General features: G+C 44.1%; 1 protein-coding gene and 1 long non-coding RNA gene across 2 annotated transcripts in view; one reads left to right on the forward strand and one right to left on the reverse strand.

Moving 5' to 3' along the window:
- Positions 1-27,659, forward strand: part of LOC117511598 (lysosomal amino acid transporter 1 homolog) — an 81,482-nt gene that overhangs the window by 47,745 nt on the left and 6,078 nt on the right. The window contains exons 5-7 of the mRNA XM_034171572.1: positions 4,214-4,353; positions 16,972-16,998; positions 26,266-26,358. Coding sequence (XP_034027463.1) covers positions 4,214-4,353; positions 16,972-16,998; positions 26,266-26,358 — 260 coding nt within the window. The remainder of the gene's footprint in view (positions 1-4,213; positions 4,354-16,971; positions 16,999-26,265; positions 26,359-27,659) is intronic.
- LOC117511599 lies at positions 660-12,842 on the reverse strand. The gene is made up of 4 exons (XR_004560986.1): positions 12,668-12,842; positions 2,538-2,540; positions 1,812-1,815; positions 660-670 (listed from the first exon to the last, which is right to left on the reverse strand). It is a non-coding gene; the product is annotated as an uncharacterized LOC117511599 (long non-coding RNA).

Raw genomic sequence — 27,659 nt, forward strand, 5'->3', positions numbered from 1 at the left:
AGATCTAAAATATGATTAAAGTGGTGGGTGGACTCATTTACTTTTTGAGCAAAGCCGATAGAGTCTAATAATAGATTAAATGCAGTGTTGAGGCTGTCATTCTCAGCATCTGTGTGGATGTTAAAATCGCCCACTATAATTATCTTATCTGAGCTAAGCACTAAGTCAGACAAAAGGTCTGAAAATTCACAGAGAAACTCACAGTAACGACCAGGTGGACGATAGATAATAACAAATAAAACTGGTTTTTGGGACTTCCAATTTGGATGGACAAGACTAAGAGACAAGCTTTCAAATGAATTAAAGCTCTGTCTAGGTTTTTGATTAATTAATAAACTGGAATGGAAGATCGCTGCTAATCCTCCGCCCCGGCCCGTGCTACGAGCATTCTGACAGTTAGTGTGACTCGGGGGTGTTGACTCATTTAAACTAACATATTCATCCTGCTGTAACCAAGTTTCTGTTAGGCAGAATAAATCAATACGTTGATCAATTATTATATCATTTACCAACAGGGACTTAGAAGAAAGAGACCTAATGTTTAATAGACCACATTTAACTGTTTTAGTCTGTGGTGCAATTGAAGGTGCTATATTATTTTTTCTTTTTGAATTTTTATGCTTAAATAGATGTTTGCTAGTTATTGGTGGTCTGGGAGCAGGCACCGTCTCTACGGGGATGGGGTAATAAGGGGATGGCAGGGGGAGAGAAGCTGCAGAGAGGTGTATAAGACCACAGCTCTGCCTCCTGGTCCCAACGCTAGACAGTCACAGTTTGGAGGATCCAAAAAAAAAAAAAAAAAATTGGCCAGATTTCTAGAAATGAGAGCTGCTCCCTCTAAAGTGGGATGGATGCCGTCTCTCCTAACAAGACCAGGTTTTCCCCAGAAGCTTTGCCAATTATCAATGAAGCCCACCTCATTTTTTGGACACCACTCAGACAGCCAGCAATTCAAGGAGAACATGCGGCTAAACATGTCACTCCCGGTCTGATTGGGGAGGGGCCCAGAGAAAACAACAGAGTCCGACATTGTTTTTGCAAAGTTACACACCGATTTAATGTTAATTTTAGTGACCTCCGATTGGCGTAACCGAGTGTCATTACTGCCGACGTGAATTACAATCTTACCAAATTTACGCTTAGCCTTAGCCAGCAATTTCAAATGTCCTTCGATGTCGCCTGCTCTGGCCCCCGGAAGACAATTGACAATGGTTGCTGGTGTCGCTAACTTCACATTTCTCAAAACAGAGTCGCCAATAACCAGAGTTTGATCCTCGGCGGGTGTGTCGTCGAGTGGGGAAAAACGGTTAGAGATGTGAACGGGTTGACGGTGTACACGGGGCTTCTGTTTAGGGCTACGCTTCCTCCTCACAGTCACCCAGTCAGCCTGCTTTCCCGACTGCACGGGATCTGCCAGGGGGGAACTAACGGCGGCTAAGCTACCTTGGTCCGCACCGACTACAGGGGCCTGGCTAGCTGTAGAATTTTCCACGGTGCGGAGCCGAGCCTCCACTTCGCCCAGCCTGGCCTCCAAAGCTACGAATAAGCTGCACTTATTACAAGTACCGTTACTGCTAAAGGAGGCCGAGGAATAACTAAACATTTCACACCCAGAGCAGAAAAGTGCGGGAGAGACAGGAGAAGCCGCCATGCTAAATCGGCTAAGAGCTAGTAGCTACGCTAAGCTAGCGGATTCCCAAAAACACACAAAGTAAATAATGTGCAAATAATCCAAAGGTGATTCAGCAGAAGGAGTGCCCCAATCAAGGCACCAAACAGGCCATGAAGCAGCACAGGCAACGCACGACAACGGTGCTAAAATAAAATAAAATTAAAAAAAATAAAAACGAAAGCGTTAGCAAGCTAGTTAGCCTGCCAACGCTAATAAAAGTTAGCTGATAAAAGTGCTCCGTCGCGATGTTTCGACCGTTAGAGGTCTTCCTTAGGCGTTGGAGCACAGTAAAAAGTTAAAAAAAAATTAAAAAGTAAAAAAGTAAAAAAAAGTAAAAAAGTCTTGAAAAAGACTGTTAGTTCAAGTCCAAAGCAGCAGGTAGCAGTCTCTGTGTAAACAGTCCCAACAGAGAGCCCTCCAAATCCAACCTACTACCCAAACCCGAACAAGACTCTTATATATCATATATTCGCTATATAGATAGATACATAGATATGAACTTTATTGTCAGATCATAGATCTGAAATTTGTTTCGCATGTTCAGCAGCTCCGTATAACACACGGACAATAGACATCATACATTAAAACAATTACATCACACAAAGAAAACAACAAACAATCATCCATTTGCCTTCACACTCTGACTCTATGAACTAAGCTCCTCATTAGGTTTCAAGATAGACTGATGTATAAATGAGTTCTTAAGCCTGACTTTGTTATAGCACGGCACACAGTAGTGTTGCCCTGATTGAAAGAGCACATATTCAGAATTTAGGACATGGCTGGGGTCAGAGGCGATGTTCTTTGCTAACCGCATCATGTTATGATATGCGGCTTCATACTGACCATCCAGAGACTGTCCCACTATCTTAGAGCAGATTTTAAGCAGTTGTCTAAGCCCAGATTTAGCAGTGACAGACAGCTGAACCACACAGCATTACAATACTGCAGAACACTAAGGATGATGGAAGTGAAAAACAGCAACAGCACCTGATGAGAGGCCCCAAAAGACCGCAGGCGACAAAGGAAATAGATTCTTTGTTTGGTCTTTTTACAAACAAAGTCTATGTGATGTTTCCATGACAATAAGCAGTCAATCATCACACCCAGATATTTAAATAACTCCGCCTGTTTTACACTCTCGTTTATGATGGTGGGTGCTACTGTTACAGTTTTTGTACTGAAAACCACCTCCTCTGTTTTTTGGTGTTTATTTCCAGAGCGTTGTTTTTGCTCCACATCACAACCTTGTCGACCCCCTGTTGGTGCAGCTCAGGACTGTCTGTGTTTGACAGCAGTGTCAGCAATACAGTATCGTCTGAATATTTGATGACGTACTGATTACTGGATGTTGCACAACAGTCAGTGTATAAGGTAAAAAGCAGGGCTGAACTAACACAGCCCTGGGGGGCACCGACAGAGGTCGTGATGGCAGAGGAGAGTGTGTTGTTCAGTTTAACCAGTTGGACTCTTTTTGTGAGGAAGGATGCGTATCAGTGAATCAGATATGGATTAACTCTGTGCTGTGACAGTTTGAAGATCAGGATGTCTGGTTTAATAGTATTAAAGGCTGATGAGAAATCTAAGAGAGCTCTTGCATAATTATTTGACTTATCAAGGTGCTTTGTGATAATGTGGATGAGGGCAGCAACAGCATCCTCAGTACCACAACCAGTTTTATAAGCAAATTGGAACGGGTCCAGTTTGCCGCTAACTGAACTTTTTAAATGTTTTATTATGTTATTATGTATTCATACTGGGACATTTATTATTTTTGGCCATTTTTGTTGCGGACGACAACGAATGCCCGTACTTTGTGTACTCAGTTCATGCGCAATTAATCCTCTCCCCAGTGGGACAGGGCCCTTAGGTTGAAAGCGCACATGTACAACACACACACATGGTCAGTCTTGTATATTAGATCACGACCTGATCAATGAGCCCTTATTTTTGCAGTTCATGTGGTACTCAGGTCAGGTAGCAAGCATCACACTTTACTTACTACATAGTCGCGGTTGGCTATGGTGCACTTCAATTACAATCCAAACAGGCCAGCGTGTGCCACATGCAAGTTAAGGGACATGTATTTTCAATTAAAATGTACCTGCTGTGTACAACATGCCAGGGCATTGTAGTAATATGACTTGCTATCACTTTTGTCATCATTCACTTGAGTCTCATGAATGTCACAAATTGCTCTATGAAAATTAATGATGACGACGAACACACAATGCAATGCAACCTAATGCACCTTTACTAAAGTGACATGCATTATACAATGGCAAAATTCTTCTCTATTCCCCGTGTGTAGGGTAACTCAGCTAGTATCCAATAAATTGGTGTGGTGCAGGGTCATAAATATGAATATGTGGTGTACAACCAGTGATGTATTAATTTACAATAAAAGTAATAATAGTCACAGTGCTGTCACACATGATTTGTAATCACTGCTGTTGTGCCTGATTACATTCACTTTTGCCTGGAGGAATATGATTGTTTCTTCCCATATTAATTGTGACTTCAGGTATTCTCTGTTCTCAGACAGGCAGATTGTATGTGTGATGGGTGTGGCCTGTGTGTTGAGCTTCACTTCCACTCTCATTTGCCTGCCCGGGTCAAGCGCCCAAGAAGACATTATTCCTTCTGGGTTTAAAGGTCGCACCTTGCTCTCAATCATTGATGTTGGCCCAATCAAAGTAAGTTTAAACATACTTTTTGTTTCCCTTACAAAATAACAGGCCTGAAATGTTTTAACGCCAATGAAAAATATTACTAAATATCCCATAATTTTGATGTCTATACTCATTTCAGTGCATGGACAGTGCTTTGATTCAGGTATTCTCCAGGGTCCTATATAGTTTCTCAAGTCAATAAAATGTGTCATTGGATGTCCGATACTCGACACCCATCACTATATCAGTTCCTTTGTGTGCTGCTTATGTCAATTTTATTTAAATGCTTGCTTAAATTGTGGTGTTGTGTACAACCCAGTTTTAATATTTTAGTAGCGTGTGCCGTATTATTTTCTTGTGCACATTTTCACCTTCTTTGTCTTTATTCTATCCCAAATTGATATCACAACCTACATGGTTGTTTGATAAAATTACTAACCCCAAGACACTTAATCATGTTTATATTTATAGTGACCCTAACTGACCTGATTTTTAAATCTAGAACCCAAAACAGACCTAGTTATTGTCATGAATGGAAGATGGGTTCCAGTGGCGGCTGCTAGGCATTCTAAGATGGGAAGCTTATTATCAGCTTACATCCTAAAATTTGTAAATTTATTAATATGTAAATTCTGCCTTCTATTCCTTTTCAAGAAACTGACCTGTGACCCTATCATACCAAGTAGGCATCTTTTCCATGGACTTGACCAGTGTCCTCTCAATGGCATATGCACTCACACGTTGATTTCTCTTTTAATGCCTTTTATATGCCTGGTCAAAGTTAGACAGATCCCCAAAACCCAATTTTGACCAGACAAGACATCCCTGAGATGGTTTCTTCAAGAGGCATGGGCAATAGTACATTTTCTTTGTCACAGCACTTCCAGTCAGCCAGCTAACTTTGTCATACCAGGGGAGCTGAAAAGACCTGTTACTTTTCCTTACATTTTGTACCAAAACAGTCTTAGGTGTTGATCTCCTCTGCTATTTAATTCTAAGTTTCTCCTCGTAAAGAAAACTATCAAATGGCTTTAACAAAATCAGGTTGACAATATTAGCATTGTCTGCTATCATATGTGCACCTTGATAGCTGCCTAGTTTACTCCAACCTAACCAACATTATAAATGATTGATTGAACAATCTAACAAAACATTAAACACGAAAAACGAAATGTTGAAATTATTGTATCAGATGAGTGGGTCGTTATAACAATAACTCTGACTGAGAGACTAGCTCAATTTAATGGCTGCTCTTGTGCCCCCAGACACCGCAGGACACCTAGAGTCCATGAATTCAGACAGTAGCGACATGACAAACTGGGGGAAAAAAAATGGTCACGTGACTTGTGGTGCCATGTTGGGCATTTACTGTTAACCTATCTGCATGTAAATCCAAATTTTATTTATTTAGTCGCTGAAAATGCCGGATTGCTGTGCATTTGGACCACTGTGAAGGGGTTTGCCAGGAGAGATCTTGGTATTAGGATGTTTCAAAGTAAACAAACCCCAGCTAAAAAAGCAATGGTGCAACTTCTCCCAGTGTTGCAGGGAGACATCTCTACTGTGGCAGCCTTCAGCTGGGTCATCCACCAGATCAGCATAGTGCTAATCCTGGATCCCAGCAACAACAGCATAAAAGGGCCAAAAGAAACCAATGAAACTACATCACTGTAAACTGGTCCGCTGGGGAGAAGAAAAACATCTTTCAATGCTTCGCTTATTCAAGGCATAAGAAATGGGGCAGGAGATCAACGGCAATATTTGAGGAGAGGACAGAATCAGAATCACCTTTATTGTCATTGTAATTTGCATTACAATGAGATTTGAGTGCAACTCCAAAAGGTGCTTTCCAAGGTGCGAGTAATTGTTAGCCAAATAGAAGATAATAAAATTTTACAATAAATTATTCAAAGTATATGTACAACTAAATAAAATAAAATGTGGACCAAGTAAAATGTAAAATGAGAATTATATACAAGTGTGCGATAATACTGCACATGGTTTGCAGATATTGCACAAGAAATTTGAAAAGTGCAGATTAAAGTGATTTGTTATTGTTCAGTTCCCTGAAAAGCCTTCAGTTAATTCAAAATGCTGCAGCTAGAGTACTGACAGGGACTAGAAGGAGAGAGCATATCTCACCCATATTGAGCTCTCTTCATTGGCTTCCTGTTAATTTGAGAATAGAATTTAAAATTATTCTTCTTACTTATAAGGTTTTGAATAATCAGGTCCCATCTTATCTTAGGGACCTCATAGTACCATATCACCCCAATAGAGCGCTTCGCTGTCAGACTGCAGGCTTACTTGTAGTTCTTAGGGTTTGTAAGAGTAGAATGGGAGGCAGAGCCTTCAGCTTTCAGGCTCCTTTCCTCTGGAACCAGCTCCCAATTCGGATCAGGGAGACAGACACCCTCTCTACTTTTAAGATTAGGCTTAAAACTTTCCTTTTTGCTAAAGCTTATAGTTGGGGCTGGATCAGGTGACCCTGAACCATCCTTTAGTTATGCTGCTATAGACTTAGACTGCTGGGGGGGTTCCCATGATGCACTGAGTGTTTCTTTCTCTTTTTGCTCTGTATGCACCACTCTGCATTTAATCATTAGTGATTGATCTCTGCTCCCCTCCACAGCATGTCTTTTTCCTGGTTCTCTCCCTCAGCCCCAACCAGTCCCAGCAGAAGACTGCCCCTCCCTGAGCCTGGTTCTGCTGGAGGTTTCTTTCTGTTAAAAGGGAGTTTTTCCTTCCCACTGTCGCCAAGTGCTTGCTCACAGGGGGTCGTTTTGACAGTTGGGGTTTTTCTGTAATTATTGTATGGCTTTTGCATTACAATATGAAGCGCCTTGGGGCAACTGTTTGTTGTGATTTGGCGCTATATAAATGAAATTGATTTGATTTGAGTCAGTGCAGTGATTGCTCTGGGGAGAAAACTGTCCCTGAGTCTGTTTGTCCTAGTTTTGATTGACCTATACCCTCGGCGAGAGGGTAGTATGTGAAATAGGTGGTTGCTGGGGTGGGATGTGTCTTTGCTGATGCTGGCAGCTCTGCTGAGGTAGCGAGAGCTGACAATGTGCTCCAGGCTGGGCAGAGAGCAACCACTGATCCCCTGGGTGGTTTTGATCACCCTCTGCAGTGCTCTCCTGTCTGCTGCTGAGCACCCCCTGTACCACGCTGTGATGCAGTACGTCAGAATGCTCTCGATGGTGGCTCTGTAGAACAACACCAGCAGCTTCTCCTCCAGGTTGTTTCTCCTGAGCACCCTCAGGAAGTGGCGTCACTGCTGGGCTTTCTTCGCCACCACTGTGGTGTTGGCAGTCCAGGAGAGGCTATCAGATAGCTGCACTCCCAGGAACCTGATGGAGCTGACCCTTTCCACACAGTCCCCATGAATGTAGAGCGGGGCTGGGTCAGCCCTGCCCTTCCTGAAGTCCAGGATTATTTCTTGTTACTGTGGTGTTCAGCGGCAGGTTGTTTGAACACCATGCTGTCAGTCGATTGACCTTGTCTCTGTAATCAGACTCATCCCCCCTGAGATGAGCCCAACCACGGTGGTATCATCCGCAAACTTTATGATTGTGTTTGAGAGATGGGTCGGAGAGCAGTCGTGCATGTAAAGGGTGAGCAAGAGGGGGCTCGGTACACAGCATTGAGGGGAACCAGTGTTGAGTGTGATGGTGGAGGAAAGGTGAGGGCCAGGTTTCATGGACTGTGGGCGGTTTGTGAGGAAGTCCTTGATCCACTGGCAGATGGGGGTGGAGATGCCCAGATGTGTCAGTTTCTGGACCAGGATCGCCGGGATGATGTGGTTGAAGGCTGAGCTAAAGTCCAGGAAGAGCATCCTTACATAGCTCCGCTGGTGCTCCAGGTGGCTCAGTGCGGTGTGGAGCGCTGGGGTGATGGCGTCCTTTGTGTAGCGGTTTGCCCTGTAGGTAAACTGGTGGGGGTCCAGAGTGGGAGGCAGACAGGCCCTGATGTGCTGAGAGACCAGTCTTTCAAAGCACTTGATGACCACAGGCGTAAGTGCCACAGGCCTGTAGTCATTTATGCTCTCCACTGCTGATTTCTTTGGGACTGGGATGATGGTGGAAGATTTGAGGCAGAGTGGGATGATGGCCTGCGACAGGGACAGGTTAAAGATGCAGGTGAAAACTCCAGCCAGTTGGTCAGCGCACGCTGCTTTGAGTACCTTGCCAGGTACACCAACACGCTTGGTTGAAGTCACCAGCAACAATACAAATGCCATCCAGGTGGGCCAGCTGCTGTTTATTTACACAGACAAGCAAGAGGCTAAGGGCCGTGCTAACGTTAGCATTGGGTGGGATGTAAACAGCAAATACAATGACTACTGTGAACTCCCTTGGGAGATAAAAAGGTCTGCATGAGACTGCCAGCACCTCTAAATCAGGAGAACAGTGAGAGTCAATGATTCTGCTGCTGCAGCACCACTCGCAGTTCACGTAAACACAGAGCCCCCCACCTCTGCGCTTACCCGACTCACTGGTTCTGTCCTGCCGGTGTAGCGTGCGGCCTGCTAGCTCGACTGCAGTGTCGGGGATCAGCGGGTGAAGCCACGTCTCCGTGATGAAAATAATGCTGCAGTTCCGCACAAAACTGTTTGTACCCATCTGTAGCTCCAATTCGTCCATTTTGTGGATGATGGATCTAGCGTTTGAGAGAAAGAGGCTCGGTAATGCTGGCCTGTGAGGTTGTTTACGTAGCCTAGCATCGGAGCCGGACCGACATCCTTGCTTCTGCTTCCTGTCTCTGCACTGCCTTCTCCACCTGCTGGGCGGTAATCCATGGAGAGCCCAGTGTTCTCGCTATGTTCTCCGGGATGTTGTGGTACTGGTGGAATTCGCTCGTAACTGACAATTTGTACCTCAGACCGAGGTCATTAAGGTTCTGATGGCTAAAGCTGTGGGTTGCTTTACAAAACTCGAAGAATATACGCGAAAAAGTCAATCAATCAATCAATTTTTTTTTTATATAGCGCCAAATCACAACAAACAGTTGCCCCAAGGCGCTTTATATTGTAAGGCAAGGCCATACAATAATGATGTAAAACCCCAACGGTCAAAACGACCCCCTGTGAGCAAGCACTTGGCTACAGTGGGAAGGAAAAACTCCCTTTTAACAGGAAGAAACCTCCAGCAGAACCAGGCTCAGGGAGGGGCAGTCTTCTGCTGGGACTGGTTGGGGCTGAGGGAGAGAACCAGGAAAAAGACATGCTGTGGAGGGGAGCAGAGATCGATCACTAATGATTAAATGCAGAGTGGTGCATACAGAGCAAAAAGAGAAAGAAACAGTGCATCATGGGAACCCCCCAGCAGTCTACGTCTATAGCAGCATAACTAAGGGATGGTTCAGGGTCACCTGATCCAGCCCTAACTATAAGCTTTAGCAAAAAGGAAAGTTTTAAGCCTAATCTTAAAAGTAGAGAGGGTGTCTGTCTCCCTGATCTGAATTGGGAGCTGGTTCCACAGGAGAGGAGCCTGAAAGCTGAAGGCTCTGCCTCCCATTCTACTCTTACAAACCCTAGGAACTACAAGTAAGCCTGCAGTCTGAGAGCGAAGCGCTCTATTGGGGTGATATGGTACTACGAGGTCCCTAAGATAAGATGGGACCTGATTATTCAAAACCTTATAAGTAAGAAGAAGAATTTTAAATTCTATTCTAGAATTAACAGGAAGCCAATGAAGAGAGGCCAATATGGGTGAGATATGCTCTCTCCTTCTAGTCCCCGTCAGCACTCTAGCTGCAGCATTTTGAATTAACTGAAGGCTTTTTAGGGAACTTTTAGGACAATCTGATAATAATGAATTACAATAGTCCAGCCTAGAGGAAATAAATGCATGAATTAGTTTTTCAGCATCACTCTGAGACAAGACCTTTCTGATTTTAGAGATATTGCGTAAATGCAAAAAAGCAGTCCTACATATTTGTTTAATATGCGCTTTGAATGACATATCCTGATCAAAAATGACTCCAAGATTTCTCACAGTATTACTAGAGGTCAGGGTAATGCCATCCAGAGTAAGGATCTGGTTAGACACCATGTTTCTAAGATTTGTGGGGCCAAGAACAATAACTTCAGTTTTATCTGAGTTTAAAAGCAGGAAATTAGAGGTCATCCATGTCTTTATGTCTGTAAGACAATCCTGCAGTTTAGCTAATTGGTGTGTGTCCTCTGGCTTCATGGATAGATAAAGCTGGGTATCATCTGCGTAACAATGAAAATTTAAGCAATACCGTCTAATAATACTGCCTAAGGGAAGCATATATAAAGTGAATAAAATTGGTCCTAGCACAGAACCTTGTGGAACTCCATAATTAACTTTAGTCTGTGAAGAAGATTCCCCAATTACATGAACAAATTGTAATCTATTAGACAAATATGATTCAAACCACCGCAGCGCAGTGCCTTTAATACCTATGGCATGCTCTAATCTCTGTAATAAAATTTTATGGTCAACAGTATCAAAAGCAGCACTGAGGTCTAACAGAACAAGCACAGAGATGAGTCCACTGTCCGAGGCCATAAGAAGATCATTTGTAACCTTCACTAATGCTGTTTCTGTACTATGATGAATTCTAAAACCTGACTGAAACTCTTCAAATAGACCATTCCTCTGCAGATGATCAGTTAGCTGTTTTACAACTACCCTTTCAAGAATTTTTGAGAGAAAAGGAAGGTTGGAGATTGGCCTATAATTAGCTAAGATAGCTGGGTCAAGTGATGGCTTTTTAAGTAATGGTTTAATTACTGCCACCTTAAAAGCCTGTGGTACATAGCCAACTAACAAAGATAGATTGATCATATTTAAGATCGAAGCATTAAATAATGGTAGGGCTTCCTTGAGCAGCCTGGTAGGAATGGGGTCTAATAAACATGTTGATGGTTTGGATGAAGTAACTAATGAAAAAGTAACAAAAACAAGCACCAAATTGGAGAGCTAAAAGCCGCTGCACCCGTGCACACCTCCATCTTTTAGCTTTTAGGTCACCATCTTGAAGAGAGCCCTCAGATACAATGTCAGTAATGTTAAGGATGCAACTTTAGACCCCATGCCTGGGGCCCACTGCACTCTATTAGAAGGAAATTCAAGACAAATGAAAAACATAATGCAAAAGGCTGTGATTTGATACTTTTCTGCTTTCACTCTCTTGTTTCATATTTTAATAGTTTTTGCAGTGTGCACGCTGGCTATTACATGTTGGGATTAAATACATTTGATAGAGAAGTCTGCAAATTTACAACACAGAGTCGGAAAAAGAGGAAACTGTACATCTTACCTTTGAATTGGAGGCGATGATTGTAGGTTATTGTTGAGGGTCAAATTAATCCAGAATAAAGCATAATCCAGTGACGGACAACTTTAAAACTGTCTCGCACATCATTGCATGACACACAGTTAAAGAAGTATAAATCAGCCACTAAATTAACTAAATAAATCATCATAACTTGTAAATTTGGTATCCTAACTATTTTTATATTTATTTTGATAGTACCTGTACCTAGATTTGTTGCTGTGTGTGGTTAACTGATTAAAAAAAATGTTAAACATAAAAAGTTCATTCAGTAGTTTAGCACAATTGACCCCAAAATGGCGCCATCTCAGTTGACACTACTCTGAATAATGGGACTCGAACAACACCAAGACCACACCCTTCATCATTAAGCACTGATATTGTATGCGTGCTGATGGTAGGTCATTAGCCGTGCTAACACTCACACTCATGATGTGGCAAAACAAATACTTCAGGTTACAACGGTAACTCAGAAGATTGCATAAAAGACGTAAAGAACAGTAACGGCAATGAACGTAAACCACATAACATGCGAGAAACTGCATTAACTGGTAGTCTCATCAACAGACATGCCAATTAGTGCATGCTGAGAAAATCCCAACCTCTGCTATCACGACACACAACATACTACATTATGTTAAACTGAAACAAGGAAATACTATAAGTGCATTTTATTTACAGTGTAAGAAATGAACAATGGAAATGGTCAAGTAATTTCACCAAGCAAATACCAAGAAATGGGTTGCAGTTTGTCTTTCGACTTCATTTGCAAAATCCGCGATGGGATTGAGCGCCGATGATTAAGTGACAGTGTATATCTCAAAATAGCTGTCTATCAAAACTGTATTCAGCCTTTCGACATCCTCTAATCATCATATGGAAGCTCAGTGTCCAGGCCTGCCCACAGCTGCATTCACCCCCAGAGACTCTGAGCGTCCGGGGGTGGGACAAAATTGTGGCATTTATTCAATGACTGTCGAGTTTCCAGGCAATGGGGGGAAAAAAATTCTTATACAATTCCTCTAATGAAGGCAAGAGACAACCAGTGATCTTCTGGGCTGTGGTGACGACCCTCTGGAGAGCTTTCCTGTCTGTGACTGTGCAGCTGGAAAACCACACACACAGACAGTAGGTCAAAATGCTCTCTATGGAGCAGCGATAGGACACCAGCAGTCTCTGTGGCAGATGGTTATTCCTGAGAACCCTCAGGAAATAGAGTCTCTGCTGTGCCTTCTTGATGGTAGCCATATCTGTGAAGAAGTCCAAGATCCACCGGCAAATGGAGTGGGACACCCCCAGGTCCAACAACTTAATCACCAGGCTGCTTGGAAGGATGGTATTAAATGCTGAGCTAAAGTCCACAAACAGGTCCGGGAACATTAAATGTTGGGATGGAGGGTCCGTCAGCGGATGCCTGGTGGCTGGGCTTTTCACAGAGCCCATTCGGGCAGAGCCCAAAAAGGCAACATGGACCTTCCATCTCCACCCTGGGGGCTCACCACCCATAGGGGGAACCGCTGGTGTCAGGTGCGCTGTCCCATGGGTGGCAGTGAAAGTCGAGGACCTCGGCGGACCAAACCCAGATGGCATTTGCTAGCTCTGGGGGTGTGGAACGTCACCTCACCATAGGGGAAGCAGCCAGAATTTGTGTGAGAGGTGGAGCGATACCAGTGAGATCTGGTGGGCCACAGCTTCAACTCCAGAGCTACTCTCCTTGACAGGAGTTGGACCTTATTCTTGTCGGGATTTGACCCAGATCAGGGTTTTGATTGTTTTTCTCTCCTTCTTTTACCCACCATCTGTCCCAGCTCTGTTTAATTAGTTATTTATCATGTGTTTGTGCAGGGGTGGTGGCCAAGTGGTTAATGCACTTGGTTTCAGTGTGGAAGGTTCTGGGTTCAAATCCCACCCCTGCCACATTTCTCCATGTAATGTGGAGTTGCATCAGGAAGGGCATCCGGTGTAAAACCTGTGGCAATTCAGCATGCAGATCCACCTTGGATTTGCTGTGGCGACCCCAAGTGCAAACAAGGGAGCAGCCGAAGGGTCTTACTATTTATCATGTTTATTCTGTTCTATTTTGCTTTGTTTCTTTATCACTCTTCATACTTTAGCCATTGTCAAGTTCCGTTTTTGTTTGTTTAGCCATTTCATGTTTTCATTGTTTGTTTTGTTGTCATTTGTTATATTATCTATTGTGCTTTAGTGTTGAGTTTTGTTAATCACTAAGTCTGTTTCATTTATAGTTTGGTTAGCCACTCTGTTTTCTTAGTCTGTTCTAGCTTAGTTTTGTCCTAGTGTTTATTTTCTTTCTGTCCTCATGTTCATGCTCTGTTCATTCTGATTCATAGTAATATTGTATTTTGCCTTTGGGTTCTGTTTCATGTTTCCCTCACGCCCTTCTGATTATGTTCTCACTCCACTGCACCTGCCCCATGTCTTTGTCTTTCACCTTGCTACTGTCTGCTTTGTTTTCTTTCGCTTCCGCTCCTGCACCAGCTCACGTGTCTTTGTCCATTACATCACTCCACTTTGCGCACTCCCTTCCTCACAATCTTACCCCATCCATACTCTTTGTCCAGAAGCCGTGCCCCCTTTGTAGATCCTTCTCCTCACGTGTACCTTGTTAACCCCTGCTTATGTAATCTCCTCCCAGTCACCACACCAGTGGCAATTTGTTGTCTCCGTGCACTTAACAGCTTTCTTTACAGTCCTGATTTACCTTGCCTTGTTTTTGATCCTGCTTTGTATTTTTGACCGCGCCTTTTGTTTAAACTCTGAGATGACGTTATTGATCTCACAGTGGAGAAATTATGTTTACACTCCAATTACCTCAGACAGCAATTAGTCTACAATTATTACTTGTTTACCATAATAATGGCACACATCAGAATTATCCAAATTGAGGCAAGTGGGTGAAGGTCATGCAGCAACCCTGAGTTGCGCCACTGTCAGCTTGGGGGGGCAGGGACCAGCTGCAGCTAAAACTGCGCCGCCCCCGCAGAAAGGAAGGGATGACGTGAGCAGAAGCCGGAGTAGGGGGGTGTGTGATGGGGGGTAGGAGGGGGGTGGGGAGATGGAATGGAGCATGCTTCAGTCCTGTGAAACAGTTTGTCTTTGTGAGTTGAGATAAGAAAACAGCCAAATGTTCACCAAGGCCAGACATGCCTCTGGAGGAAAACAGTAGGGCAATTTGTCCTTCAGGCCTGATGAGCCTGCTGTGTTGTGGTTGAGCAGTGAAAAACACTTTTTACAGCTTCACTTGAACAACCAAATCCCAATTATGAATTAAGAATATTCCCAATTATGAATTAAGAATATTCCCTGGGCTCCGAAATCTTCACCTTCATCTGCAAGGCACGCATCTGCTCCAAGAATTTGCGTCTGAGTTCAAGAGTCATCGCAGTCTGAGAATGCACAGCCTTGCCCACCTTGTTAATCATGACTGACAAGCGAGGGGCCGTGGTTTTTGATGCCGCCGTCTTGCCAATTTTCCGGTAGATCAGGGCAGCACATAAGCCAGAAAGTACCACCCTGCTACCATAAGACCAAATATGAATAAATCCTCGACGTCCTCAACAGAGAAAGGCGCAAAGCATGCCACACGCCACGACCCCCAGGAGTCAAGAACATTGCCCGCAGGATACGTTCCATCTGGGCAGGTAGGATCCCCCGGTCCTGACCTTCTTGTAGAAAAGATGGTGTCAATAGCATTCAGAGACCAGCTGATCAATTCCATGGTTAATCCAATAGTAGTCCAATAGCTCCAGTATCCAATATATTTTGAAGAATTCACAGTCTGAAGTAGGGACTTGAAGGTTAAAGCAGAGATAAGGGAGAGTGGAGGAGATGCGACTTCCCTTGTCGGAGTCCCAAGCTAATGTCTGTCTGTGATTGCTCGTACCACTGATCCCTGCTTGACTATGACTGAGTGTATGCCTAGCCCTGTTTGTACCTTTGCTCCGCTGATTGATAACCTGTGCACCGAACCAAAGCCTGGAATAAAGACGACTTCTTTTACACTAATGCCTGATCTGTTTATCTGATTATGTGTTTAAGACCAGCTCAGTGGGAAGGTCTCTTTGAGTTAACATCAGAGTGTGTCTGATCTCCATCAGAATCCATCAGAATTTTAGCTCTCTGTTGGGACTGTTTACACAGAGACTGCTACCTGCTGCTTTGGATTTGAATTAAGTCTTTTTCAAGACTTTTTTACTTTTTTACCTTTTTACTTTTTTTTTTTTTTTCCAACGCCTAAGGAAGACCTCTAACGGTCGAAACATCGCGACGGAGCACTTTTATCAGCTAACTTTCATCAGCGTTGGCAAGCTAACTAGCTTGCTAACGCTTTCGTTTTTATTTATTTATTTTATTTATTTATTTTTTTTTCTCTTTTAGCACTGTTGTCGTGCGTTATCTGTGCTGCTCCACAGCGTGTTGATTTTTATTTTATTTTAGCACCGTTGTCGTGCGTTTGCTGTTGTCCTGCGTTGCCTGTGCTGCTTCATGGCCTGTTTGGTGCCTTGATTGGGGCACTCCTTATGCTGAATCACCTTTAAATTATTTACACATTATTCACTGTGTGTTTTTAGGAATCCGCTAGGTTGCGTAGCTACTAGCTCTTAGCCGATTTAGCATGGCGGCTTCTCCTGTCTCACCCGCACTTTTCTGCTCTGGGTGTGAAATGTTTAGTTATTCCTCGGCCTCCTTTAGCAGTAATGGTACTTGTAATAAGTGCAGCTTATTCGTAGCTTTGGAGGCCAGGCTGGGCGAATTGGAGACTCGGCTCCGCACCGTGGAAAATTCTACAGCTAGCCAGGCCCCTGTAGTCGGTGCGGACCAAGGTAGCTTAGCTGCCGCTAGTTCCCCCCTGGCAGATCCCGGGCAGTCGGGAAAGCAGGCTGACTGGGTGACTGTGAGGAGGAAGCGTAGCCCTAAACAGAAGCCCCGTGTACACCGTCAACCCGTTCACATCTCTAACCGTTTTTCCCCACTCGACGATACACTCGCCGAGGATCAACCTCTGGTTATTGTCGACTCTGTTTTGAGAAATGTGAAGTTAGCGACACCAGCAACCATAGTCAGTTGTCTTCCGGGGGCCAGAGCAGGCGACATCGAAGGACATTTGAAATTGCTGGCTAAGGCTAAGCGTAAATTTGGTAAGATTGTAATTCACGTCGGCAGTAATGACACTCGGTTACGCCAATCGGAGGTCACTAAAATTAACATTAAATCGGTGTGTAACTTTGCAAAAACAATGTCGGACTCTGTTGTTTTCTCTGGGCCCCTCCCCAATCAGACCGGGAGTGACATGTTTAGCCGCATGTTCTCCTTGAATTGCTGGCTGTCTGAGTGGTGTCCAAAAAATGAGGTGGGCTTCATAGATAATTGGCAAAGCTTCTGGGGAAAACCTGATCTTGTTAGGAGAGACGGCATCCATCCCACTTTAGATGGAGCAGCTCTCATTTCTAGAAATCTGGCCAATTTTCTTGGATCCTCCAAACTGTGACTGTCCAGCGTTGGGACCAGGAGGCAGAGCTGTGGTCTTATACACCTCTCTGCAGCTTCTCTCCCCCTGCCATCCCCTCGTTGCCCCATCCCCGTAGAGACGGTGCCTGCTCCCAGACCACCAATAACCAGCAAAAATCTATTTAAGCATAAAAATTCAAAAAGAAAAAATAATATAGCACCTTCAATTGCACCACAGACTAAAACAGTTAAATGTGGTCTATTAAACATTAGGTCTCTCTCTTCTAAGTCCCTATTGGTAAATGATATAATAATTGATCAACGTATTGATTTATTCTGCCTAACAGAAACCTGGTTACAGCAGGATGAATATGTTAGTTTAAATGAGTCAACACCCCCGAGTCACACTAACTGTCAGAATGCTCGTAGCACGGGCCGTGGCGGAGGATTAGCAGCAATCTTCCATTCCAGCTTATTAATTAATCAAAAACCTAGACAGAGCTTTAATTCATTTGAAAGCTTGTCTCTTAGTCTTGTCCATCCAAATTGGAAGTCCCAAAAACCAGTTTTATTTATTATCTATCGTCCACCTGGTCGTTACTGTGAGTTTCTCTGTGAATTTTCAGACCTTTTGTCTGACTTAGTGCTTAGCTCAGATAAGATAATTATAGTGGGCGATTTTAATATCCACACAGATGCTGAGAATGACAGCCTCAACACTGCATTTAATCTATTATTAGACTCTATTGGCTTTGCTCAAAAAGTAAATGAGTCCACCCACCACTTTAATCATATCTTAGATCTTGTTCTGACTTATGGTATGGAAATAGAAGACTTAACAGTATTTCCTGAAAACTCCCTTCTGTCTGATCATTTTTTAATAACATTTACATTTACCCTGATGGACTACCCTGCAGTGGGGAATAAGTTTCATTACACTAGAAGTCTTTCAGAAAGCGCTGTAACTAGGTTTAAGGATATGATTCCTTCGTTATGTTCTCTAATGTCATATACCAACACAGAGCAGAGTAGCTACCTAAACTCTGTAAGGGAGTTAGAGTATCTCGTCAATAGTTTTACATCCTCTTTGAAGACAACTTTGGATGCTGTAGCTCCTCTGAAAAAGAGAGCTTTAAATCAGAAGTGTCTGACTCCGTGGTATAACTCACAAACTCGTAGCTTAAAGCAGATAACCCGTAAGTTGGAGAGGAAATGGCGTCTCACTAATTTAGAAGATCTTCACTTAGCCTGGAAAAAGAGTTTGTTGCTCTATAAAAAAGCCCTCCGTAAAGCTAGGACATCTTTCTACTCATCACTAATTGAAGAAAATAAGAATAACCTCAGGTTTTTTTTCAGCACTGTAGCTAAGCTGACAAAGAGTCAGAGCTCTATTGAGCTGAGTATTCCATTAACTTTAACTAGTAATGACTTCATGACTTTCTTTGCTAACAAAATTTTGACTATTAGAGAAAAAATTACTCATAACCATCCCAAAGATGTATCGTTATCTTTGGCTGCTTTCAGTGATGCCGGTATTTGGTTAGACTCTTTCTCTCCGGTTGTTCTGTCTGAGTTATTTTCATTGGTTGCTTCGTCCAAACCATCGGCATGTTTATTGGACCCCATTCCTGCCAGGCTGCTCAAGGAAGTCCTACCATTATTTAATGCTTCAATCTTAAATATGATCAATCTATCTTTGTTAGTTGGTTATGTACCACAGGCCTTTAAGGTGGCAGTAATTAAACCATTACTTAAAAAGCCATCACTTGACGCAGCTATCTTAGCTAATTATAGGCCAATTTCCAACCTTCCTTTTCTCTCAAAGATTCTTGAGAGGGTAGTTGTAAAACAGCTAACTGATCCCCTGCAGAGGAATGGTCTATTTGAAGAGTTTCAGTCAGGTTTTAGAATTCATCATAGTACAGAAACAGCATTAGTGAAGGTTACAAATGATCTTCTTATGGCTTCGGACAGTGGACTTATCTCTGTGCTTGTTCTGTTGGACCTCAGTGCTGCTTTTGATACTGTTGACCATAAAATTTTATTACAGAGATTAGAGCATGTCATAGGTATTAAAGGCACTGCGCTGCGGTGGTTTGAATCATATTTGTCTAATAGATTACAGTTTGTTCATGTAAATGGGGAATCTTCTTCACAGACTAAAGTTAATTATGGAGTTCCACAAGGTTCTGTGCTAGGACCAATTTTATTCACTTTATACATGCTTCCCTTAGGCAGTATTATTAGACGGTATTGCTTAAATTTTCATTGTTACGCAGATGATACCCAGCTTTATCTATCCATGAAGCCAGAGGATACACACCAATTAGCTAAACTGCAGGATTGTCTTACAGACATAAAGACATGGATGACCTCTAATTTCCTGCTTTTAAACTCAGATAAAACTGAAGTTATTGTACTTGGCCCCACAAATCTTAGAAGCATGGTGTCTAACCAGATTGTTACTCTGGATGGCATTTCCCTGATCTCTAGTAATACTGTGAGAAATCTTGGAGTCATTTTTGATCAGGATATGTCATTCAAAGCGCATATTAAACAAATATGTAGGACTGCCTTTTTGCATTTACGCAATATCTCTAAAATCAGAAAGGTCTTGTCTCAGAGTGATGCTGAAAAACTAATTCATGCATTTATTTCCTCTAGGCTGGACTATTGTAATTCATTATTATCAGGTTGTCCTAAAAGTTCCCTAAAAAGCCTTCAGTTGGTTCAGAATGCTGCAGCTAGAGTACTGACGGGGACTAGCAGGAGAGAGCATATCTCACCCGTGTTGGCCTCTCTTCATTGGCTTCCTGTTAATTCTAGAATAGAATTTAAAATTCTTCTTCTTACTTATAAGGTTTTGAATAATCGGGTCCCATCTTATCTTAGGGACCTCGTAGTACCATATTACCCCATTAGAGCGCTTCGCTCTCAGACTGCGGGCTTACTTGTAGTTCCTAGGGTTTGTAAGAGTAGAATGGGAGGCAGAGCCTTCAGCTTTCAGGCTCCTCTCCTGTGGAACCAGCTCCCAATTCAGATCAGGGAGACAGATACCCTCTCTACTTTTAAGATTAGGCTTAAAACTTTCCTTTTCGCTAAGGCTTATAGTTAGGGCTGGATCGGGTGACCCTGGACCATCCCTTGGTTATGCTGCTTTAGACATAGATTGTGGGGGGGTTCCCATGATGCACTGTTTCTTTCTCTTTTTGCTCCGTATGCATCACTCTGCATTTAATTATTAGTGATCGATCTCTGCCCCCCTTCACGGCATGTCTTTTTCCTGGTTTTTTCCCTCAGCCCCAACCAGTCTCAGCAGAAGACTGCCCCTCCCTGAGCCTGGTTCTGCTGGAGGTTTCTTCCTGTTAAAAGGGAGTTTTTCCTTCCCACTGTTGCCAAGTGCTTGCTCATAGGGGTCGTTTTGACCGTTGGGGTTTTTTATAATTATTGTATGGCCTTGCCTTACAATATGGAGCGCCTTGGGGCAACTGTTTGTTGTGATTTGGCGCTATATAAGAAAAAAGTTGATTGATTGATTGATCTGGGAGTCTGCATTGAGGGTCCACCCTGGCCAGGTGCCAGGCACCCACGTGGCCTGATAATTATTTTCTGGAGTTGCCTAGGGTGTGAGGTGCCAGGCGGGTGTGGGCATACTCACAGGTCCTCAGCTGAGCGGCGCTACGTTGGAATTTACCCCGGTAGATGAGCGGGTTGCCTTCCGGTGGTGAGGGAAAACTCTGTTTGTGTGTATACACCAAACAGCAGTTTAGAGTATTCGGTCTTCTTGGCGTCTCTGAATGAAATTCTGTATGGGGCTTCAGTTGGGGACGCCATTGTTCTGCTGGGGGACTTCAATGCACATGTGGACAATGACAGAGATCCCTGGAGAGGCGTGATTGGGAGGGACGACCTCCCCAGTCTAAACCTGCTAGTCATGGACTGTCCATAACAAACACCATGTTCGAACATAAGGATGCTCATAAGTGTACATGGTACCAGAGCACCCTAGGCCAAAGATTGATGATCGATATTTTTTTATTTTTCTCTTTTGTGATCGTATCATCTGATCTGAGGCCGCATTTTCTGGACACTCTGAAGAGAGGGGCAGAGCTGTCAACTGATCACCATCTGGTGGACTTAGGAGAGACCAGGTAAGCCCAAACAGATGGTGCTGGTGAACTGCGAATGACTGGAGGAGCCCACTGTCTGACAGATCTTCAACTCACACCTCTGGCAGAACTTTTGTAGCATCCCTGTAGAGGTTGGGGGCATTTAACCAGAATGGGCAATGTTCAAAGCTTCCCTTGCTGAAGCTGCAGTTGGGAGCTGTGACCTGAAGATCTTAGGTGCCCCAAGGGGCAGCAACCCTTGAGCACCATGGTGGACAATGGTGGTCAGGCAAGCCATCCGACTGAAGGAGTCCTTCCAGGATATGTTATCTCGAAGGACTCTGGAGGCAGTTGCAAGGTACCAACAGGCATGAAGGGCGGCAGCCTCTGCTGTGGGAGAGGCAAAGCTAATGCCTCTGGGTGTGGAGGGACTGTCTTGGATGAGACGTCTCTTCAACAGTGCATTGGGGTCTGGACCTAAGGAGTGGCAAACTGGGGTGGTGGTCCCCATATTTCAAAAAGGTGCTGCGGGAGTATGGAATGAGGGGGTCCCTTCTCAGGGCCATCCAATCTCAGTACTCAAAAAGCAAGAGCTCTGTTCGGGTGCCCGGCAGTCAGTCAGGCTTCTTTCCGGTGGGGGGTTGGCCTCCGCCGGGGCTGTCCCTTGTCACCAATCCTGTTTGTGATACTCATGGACAGGATACCAAGGCACTGTCGGGGGGGTGTGTTCCAGTTTGGTGGGCTCATGGTCTCCTCACTGCTTTTTGCAGATTATGTGGTCCTGTTGGCTTTATCGGCCTGTGACCTCCAACACTCACTGGATCAGTTCACAGCCGAGTGTGAAGCAGCTGGGATGAGTATCAGCACCTCTAATCTGACACCATGGTTCTCAGCAGGAAACCGATGGATTGCCTACTCTGGGTAGGGAATGCAGCCTTGCACCAAGTGAAGGAATTCAAGTACCTCAGGGTCTTGTTCACGAGTGAGGGGACAATGGAGTGTGAGATTGGCCAGAGAATCGGCATGGGCGCTATTGCATTTGCTGTACCCTACTGTTGTGACGAAAAGGGAGCTGAGCCAAAATGCGAAGTTCTCAAGCTACTGGTCAATCTTCATTCCTACTCCCACTTACCCACGATCTAGTTCTTTCTGTCTGCTGAAAAATGAACAGTCACCCCAGTCAAGAGCACTCTGGAGCAGGTTCTCATCCTGGATGTCTCTGTACATTGTTGCATTCATCTTACCCTCAATCCTGACTAGTCTCCCAGAACCCGCTGCTGAAAAACATCCCCACAGTATGATGCTGCCACCACCATGGATGGTGCCTGGTATTCTCCAAACATGGCGCTTGCCATTCACGCCAAAGAGTTCAGTCAGTTTAGAGGGGCGGCCAGGTCTAAGAAGAGTCCTGGTGGAGCCGAACTTCTTCCATTTTCAGATGATGGAGGCCACTGTGCATATTGGGACCTTTGAAGCAGCAGAAATGTTTCTGTACCCTTCCCCAGATTTGTGCCTCAAGACAATCTATCTCAGAGGTCCACAGACAATTCCTTTGGCATCATGCTTGGTTTGTGCTGTGACATTCGCTGTCAGCTGTGGGAATTTATATGTAGACAAATGTGTGTCTTTCCAAATCATGTCCTATCAACTGAACTTACCCCAGGTGGACTACAATTAAACTATAGAAACACCTCAAGGATGATCAGTGGAAACAGGATGCAACTGAGCTCAAATTTGGGCTTCACGGCAAAGGCTGTGACTGCTTGTGTACATGTGATTTCTTAGGTTTGTTTTGTTTTTATATTAAATTTGCAAAAATCTAAAAAAAACCTTTTCACATTGACATTATGGGAAATTGTGTGTAGAATTTTGAGGAAAAATAAATGTAATCCATGGAATAAGGCTGTAACGTGAAAAAAAAGTGTTGTGAATACTTCCCAGATGCACTGTAACACCAGCAAGTTCAGAACCAGTTTTTAATGGCTCACTCAAGCAAAATTCAAAGGTCTGTACACGGGAGAGGAGTCCTAAACTGGCAACAGTGTCCGTGATGGGATTAGCAGGCGAGAAGTCAGGGAGGCAAAGAATGGCCCAATAAAAACAGTCACAATTAAAGTGTCCAACATGGCTGGCAAAATCTAAACAGTCACAGGAAAACAAGTTTCTGTAATGAGAAGTCATAGATCGGAAAAGACGGAAAAAGCACACAACATTCAGGTGATGCACATGAGGAACACAGTGGTATAAATACACACTGAGGGTAATCACACACATGAGATACAGGTGAGACAGACAGTTAAGACACAAGGAAATCATGGCCAACGAAACGAAATAAAACCAGACTAGAGGGCTGCATTGGGATTGGGTCCCGCAGGAGCGGGCGGTCAGAACTTTGCTGCAGGCTGCTAAAAATAAACACTGTGGGAACAGAAGTAACAAAATGACTCAGTCAACAAAGGAGACTAGTGTAAAGTATGCATGTCCACACGGTACTTTCATCTTAAATAATTTAACAGGAGCGACCAGAGACAACAGCGCATTGAGTCTGACTTTCTGCGCAGCTAATTACTGCATGCCTATAAAAGGACATGCAGTAACTGAATTGTCAGATGAAACTGTCTCTAAACTGAAAACAACCAAATAGTAATGCTATTCCTGATCAGTGCATCAAAAGACATACAAGCCAGGGATTCAACGAAAGAAACAATGAATTCCTTTATTAATAGCCTAGGACAGGAGAATAAACAAAATCAATGCATCACTATTATTGTGCGCTCAGTGTTTCATGGGTATGGGTGGGACTGGACACACCCATTGAGGGAACGGGCGGGAGTGTAACGCACACATTGCTGGTGTGGGCAGAAATGGTCAGAATTTCAGTGGGAGCGGGATGAAGAATATAGTCCCGCGCAGGGCTCTAAACCAGACAACAATAAAACAGGAACTACACTGCAGAACATTTACATAAACACCAAAGACATACAAGGATGAAGACAGCACAAAGACATGAAAACCCACAGGGAGCCCCAAAAATATCAACACTAGGAACAGTCACAAGGGTAGCCAGAGGACAAGGACAGACACAGACAAGGATCACGACAGTGGCCCTCCCCCCAACGGCAGCACCACACCCCTTGGATTCAGAACACACAGGCACCGGGAATAAGGAAGGCGGAGGGGGCCTGAAGGTGGAGACACACAGGAAAACAAAAGGACCACCAATGCATACCAAGACAACAAGTGGGGTGGGCAAGGGGATGGGACAAAAAAAATCTGGGGGCTGGCCATGTGGCCAGCAGAGGGCAACCAGACCCTCAGGAGGATGCCCATGAGACAAACAGGGGACAGACAGGCAAACAAACAGTGGACCTACAACAGAGGACAGGGGGAGCATCAGGTGGATGGCAATGCAGACAACGGCAGGGAAGACAGGAGGTCAGAGGAGCAACAGTGAGGGTGGCACAAGACGGACAAAACAGAGGACTGTGGGGAAACCAATGGACGTACACCAACAGATGGTTCCATGGGCCAGTGACAGCAAGGACAACCAGGAAACCACATGATAAACAGGAGAGGAAACGGGGGGCAGCATAACTGGGGGCCATAGACAGACACAAGAGAAAGGAGACTGAGCAGACAAAAAAACAAATGGAGAAATTAAACAGTGGTGGCAAAAAGGAATAGATAACATAACAAAAGGACAACAACACAAGGAACCATACCACTTGCCAGAAAGACACAAAACTCATGGAAAACAAAGTAAAATTAGCGCGAGATGCAACACAAAAGGAATAACTGTCCAAGTGACACAGCAGGCACTCTTTGAAGGTGACCGAGGCGCTGTAGACTCTGAAGGAGGAGATGGCTCTATAGACTCTGGGGATGTGGGCCGCACTGAGAGTGCTGCTGAAGGTACCGCTGGAGACATGGGTGCTGGCACTGCTGAAGACTGGAGGAGAAAGCGCCTCTGAAGACTCTGGAGAGGTGGGCGCTGCTGAGGGTGCCGGTGTCCAGTTAATTTTTGGTTCTATAAAGATGTCTTGGGCATCTTTGCTACTATGTGGTGGTTTGTCAGACAACAGCTTAAATCAGCCACTGGTCATCATTTGAATGACAAATTGAAGAAAAAAAACTTCTGTGCATATGCACCATGAGCTTTGTCACTGATGACTGAGGGATTCTGACAGTAAATATGCACAGTTTTGCATAACTTTGGCATTTCTGAGTGTTGGGTATTTTCGCCTCCAAACATTCTTAAAACCTTGATAAGACAGAGTCAAGAAACACCAGTGAGACAGAATGTCAATTTTAGCTCGCGAGGAGTGCAGTCAGGCTGTACACCAAAGCTACACTAAAGTCTGGCCTGCGCTCCCGCTCTTTTTATTAAGGACTTCCCTACATACATGGGCGGTACAGCTCCTAAGGGGAGGAGTGATAGCGCGTGAGCTGTTGCCGCAGAACCGCTGATTGCACAATACATTCAGGACGTTCAGAACCTTTTTAATCTTGGGCTCGATTAAGATGTGTTTAAGACATCTATCGATTAATCACACTTCTTCTGACACAAGGACTAATGTATCATAATCACACTGTGGTTGGAACATTCAATTCTCTATTCTTTATCTCACTGCTCCGCTTACGGCTGCATTCTGCCTGGGTCATCTTCACATATCCTGAAAAAGAGCTTAGCGTGCACACAGAGATACCACAACTTGCAGAAACACTTCATGTCACATATCTTAAGTAACCTTCACCCATCACATCAGTACAGTACACTTTATCAGAGCAGAGAGAACTACATTCTACCAGAGCAGACAACACAAAACATGCATGATAAAATAAAACAGTGTATCTACAGAATAACTCCAACACTGAGCATATCACAATTTCTGCACAAAGCACTGATTTATTTTTAGGGGAGAGGGTGAAGTGCAGTGGTGCTGAGGAAAAAAACACACTGGATTTTTGCACCCTATAGGCTGAGCATCTTATTATTATTATTATTACTGTAAACTGTCTGCTTTTCTCTCTTCAGCGTTTTACTTATGGAGAGATCATCGGCTTCTGCTTTGGTTCTTTGTCAGCTTTGCTGTTCCTGTGTTCCAGATTTCCCCAGATTTACACAAATGTGAGTATGGAAGTGTTGACTCTGCTGTAAACTGTTGTTCTGTGACTGTCCCTATGCTGCTGTAACATTGTAAATTTCATCCCTGTGGGACTATTTAAGGATTATCTCATCTTAAACACCACACCAGCAGGTCTGACATGAGTATAAGTGCCAATATGTCATATATACAACAGCATCGGAGAGTTTCATTAACTCTGACTCTCTGCGATCTGTTTGTTAAAAAGTCAGTAATCCATAAAATTAGGCCAACATCAATGTTCATGTCTCTTAACGCTCTGCCAATACATGTGGTTGTATGCAGTTAAAAGAGGAGGAGAAATCAATAAACATCCGAATAAAGGTATTTTGCACCTTCAAGATGCTGCAAAGCCAGATAGAGTGGAGATCGCATCATCCACGCCCCTTCCAGATCTGTATGCGAACTGGAGTGCGTCTAACACTCCCTGTGTTTGTTACACAAGGGAGTGTAAAAACACATTTGTACACACACACACACACACGAGGTCTATTAGAAAAGTATCCGACCTTATTTTTTTCAAAAACCATATGGATTTGAATCACGTGTGATTGCGTCAGACAAGCTTGAACCCTCGTGCGCATGCGTGAGTTTTTTCACGGTGCCGCATGGCGCACAGCAACACCGTGATGAAGCCTCAAGGGACATGTTCTGGCATGTCCAAGCACATCCACAATTTCTCGGATAATGGAAAAACCGACAGCTGTATGAACGCCATCTCAAAGCCGTCCTGTGAGACCAAAACGGAGGTGGTTTTGTCTCGCACCAGTAGCGAATCCATCGTGATGCGCGAAGCCTCCACTCGGCTTTCCATGACAAAATCTCTTGTTAAAAGTGAAATCTGCCGGAAAATGGTTGATGTCCAGCTCTTGTGATAACCAGAGAAATGGCACACGATGGTCACGGATCCAGACAGCCATCCGTTTAGAAATGAAATGGTCGTTCAGCCTGTCGATGGCGGTTTCGGAGCGCGGCGCGCCCCACAGCCACTGGGGGCCGTCCTTAAAGCGACAGTAACACTCCTTATTCTCTACCAAGCCTGTAACATTTTCACCGAAAGCCAGATAAATTTTTCTAATGGTTTCCAGCTGCCAGTCTCTAACATTTTCTGAAGAAATTCTGATGGGAAAAAAGCCCAAGTCATTCCGCCATTTCCTGACAATGAAAATCCGACGAGGGGGCCGGACCACTCCTCACTCAAAGCCTGCTCACAGGCGAATGACGCAACCGACAGGCGTGGAAAAACTCACATGCGCACGAGGGTTCAAGCTTGTCTGACGCAATC

Source organism: Thalassophryne amazonica, chromosome 6 (genome assembly GCF_902500255.1).
Source record: "Thalassophryne amazonica chromosome 6, fThaAma1.1, whole genome shotgun sequence".
Taxonomy (NCBI): Eukaryota; Metazoa; Chordata; class Actinopteri; order Batrachoidiformes; family Batrachoididae; genus Thalassophryne; species Thalassophryne amazonica.